Consider the following 2,916-nt stretch of genomic DNA (forward strand, 5'->3'; position numbering starts at 1 on the left):
CTGCCAAGAGGTAGAAAGATGAACAATAGGAATGATAAAACAAGATGGAGAAAGGGAGAAACCTTCCTACTTCATCTGCAATTTCTACCTACCTGCAAAGTAAAGATGTTTGGATTGAGCTGCGTGTATTGGCTGGCCACCAGCTGCCGCCGCCTCCAACTTTCCTCCTGCAACTTCTGTCGCTGTAAGACTTCCTCCTCTAACTGTATTGCAAAAATGGAGTTAATCATGAAGTAAGATATTCTACAAAAGGAAGAATATCTACAGTGTATCTGAATAAGTATAATGATGGTTAGCATAGGAAACCTCTGGTTCTATTTGCTAGTTTGAGAGGCTCCTGACACTGTGGAATCATTATATACATCTCAAAATTCTGATTCTGCTCAGAATATAGTTAACATCAAATTCATGGTATGGAATGATTATTCAACCATTACATTTGAGAGAGAATGAAAAAAGGAAAAGGTATGCCAAAAAAGATGTGTACTATGAAAAAAACAAATCAGTTAACTAAGAAGAGCTAACAAAAGGAAACAACACTAAAAAAAGGGTATTGGGAAGTAGGAACTAACCTCCTGAACAAGATCTTCAGGATTGCTGCAACCTTTTGCCTGCAGGATCTGTAGATCACAAAACAAATTTCAGAATAACAGACATAAAAGAATTCAAGTAATTACTAGGCTTGTAAAGCATATTATATATTTTTCTTTAAATATTTCAAAATGAAAAAAAAGATAAATGAAGGACCATAATACATTTCAATCTTTGAATAAGCCAATGTGCATCAGTGACTGGATTAGTGAAAATGGCAAGAGATTATATAAGTACCAAATCATAGGTAAAAAACTTCTAATTCCCTGTATCCAAAGTCTGTTTTTTATCTCTGTTTCAATGCTGTAATGTTTCCCATATAAAATGAAAAACTAGTGTGTGTAGTTATGTCATGTAATGGGCACAAAAAAGGCAAACAGGAATATTCTTATAAACTTTTAGCATTGACTTGCTGCTCTATTCTGGTGTTTCCTTAATATTTGACAATCACTGTAAACATTGCATGAATAGACTGACTGATGAAATTTCTTTTAGAGAATTAAAACACTTTATACATTATATATATAATTTCAGTGTATGACAATGTGATTTTCATGATAAACACAATAAATAATCAATAAACTGATTAATTCTCACAAAAAAATCTGTTGAAAAACATCTATAACTCATTCAACAATTACAGTATTGTTTTGTTATGACATTCTTTTATGCCAAATATAAATATAATCTAACAATCTTTTCAAAAGTTATTGTCCTGAGACCATTTTTGTGCAAGATATACTATCAACACCTGAAATGGATGCTGTAACATTAAACAAATCACAAACCATCTGTACAAAAGCTGTGTGTCACCATTTCTTTGTATCACTGGAGTGTTTATCATGTCTATTTTCAAGATATAATAGTATCATTCCAAAGAAACTAAATTGAAGTGCCAATATTCAGCCTGATAAGTGGGGAGGGCATAGAATAGACTATGAAATTGCAGGATAAATATAAAATCTATAATAGTAGTTAACATCATGAAAACAAAGATTCATGTGGTACTTAGCTCTCTTTTTAGTTTTTTTTTTCTGAGGTCCAATAAACATTAGCTGAACATCAAGGACCCACATGACAGTGACATATTATTAAATGACAGACTCTAAGCTTATGGTGATCTAGCAAAGGAAGGTAAAGTCCTTCATTTATATTCTGGCAAGATAGAGCTTGCACTGGTTACTTAATCTGACAATGTATTGTGAGAAACCTTTACAAGCTTTGTCCTACCAGTAAAGGCCAGTTGTATTTTTGCTAGAGTACTTTCATGGGCAGTTATGAGCAGCTGTATTGTTCTACTATTTCCTTTCTCTGGCTAGTTTGTAAGGACTAACACTGTTAAATTTGGACAATCTAACAAGCAAATCACAACTTTTGTAAAGAATTCCAAAAAAGCTGTTAACACTTACTCATAGTAAAGGCTTTGAATCCTTACAAGTCTCAAAGTCTAAATCATCTATCTATCTCAACCCCTGCCCACTGGTCTTAGGTCTTAATAAATCCTCTACCCTGCCTACCTCTCCATACTCCCTTAAGAATTGGTCTCTTCCATTAAAGGTGACATGCATTTTGTATTCCTTGATGAATAGGTTGGCACTGAAGAAGCATCCGCACATGTAAAACTGCATTCTCAGTGTGTTCTGCATGTGGAGAAAAAAAAAACTCTTTCAGATATCACCAAATATTTAAAATATTCATCATGGATTAACATGTGTCTATCTTGTTATGAAGGAAGATTCAAAAGGCTAAATTTGAAAATGTTCCTCGATATGAAGTGGCTTACATCAGTGCTACAAAAAATCTGAGGTGAGTGATGCATATTACTATACTCTTTTGTTTTTCTGTCGGGGTGACGATGTGCTTGTTAGATTGATGATGATTAATCACAGGTTGACAGGCTGGCGATGATTATATTTCATAACTGACACGGTAATGATAACTACATGATATACAGTGATGTTACTTATATGCATTTCGCCACTATTCAACAGTCTCCTAAGAACACCTACGCCCCAGTTAATAAATAGAAAAGATCGTAAAGTTACTTATGTTACCCGCTGGCATCACTTTGTTCCGCATACACTGTGTCTACATAGCTAATCCAGCCTTTGCTATATGAAATACCTGCTTATTACTTGAGCAAAAAGACGGTGTAATGAGGTTCCCTTAACATATGACGAGACAGAACACGCTTGTTTGTTTACCTTTTGGCCGCGTTCGGAACCGTGAATGAAAAACAGAAAAGGAATATTTTCATAATATAATTTCTCTTCTTCTCGTGGGTACGTGCATACAGTTATTAATATCTATGTATTCGGATTGTTA

At 34.2% G+C, this 2,916-nt stretch overlaps 1 protein-coding gene across 1 annotated transcript in view; it reads right to left on the bottom strand.

Annotated features, from left to right (window-relative positions):
- The window catches only part of LOC119591563 (2-oxoglutarate and iron-dependent oxygenase domain-containing protein 2-like), a gene marked incomplete in the record, with an annotated part of 7,677 nt that extends 5,146 nt beyond the window's left edge, over positions 1-2,531 (bottom strand). Inside the window, 4 exon segments of the mRNA XM_037940325.1 lie at positions 93-203; positions 573-620; positions 2,109-2,231; positions 2,375-2,531. Coding sequence (XP_037796253.1) covers positions 93-203; positions 573-620; positions 2,109-2,231; positions 2,375-2,410 — 318 coding nt within the window.
- Between the last annotated feature and the right edge of the window lie 385 nt (positions 2,532-2,916).

This window comes from Penaeus monodon, chromosome 28 (assembly GCF_015228065.2).
Source record: "Penaeus monodon isolate SGIC_2016 chromosome 28, NSTDA_Pmon_1, whole genome shotgun sequence".
Classification (NCBI taxonomy): Eukaryota; Metazoa; Arthropoda; class Malacostraca; order Decapoda; family Penaeidae; genus Penaeus; species Penaeus monodon.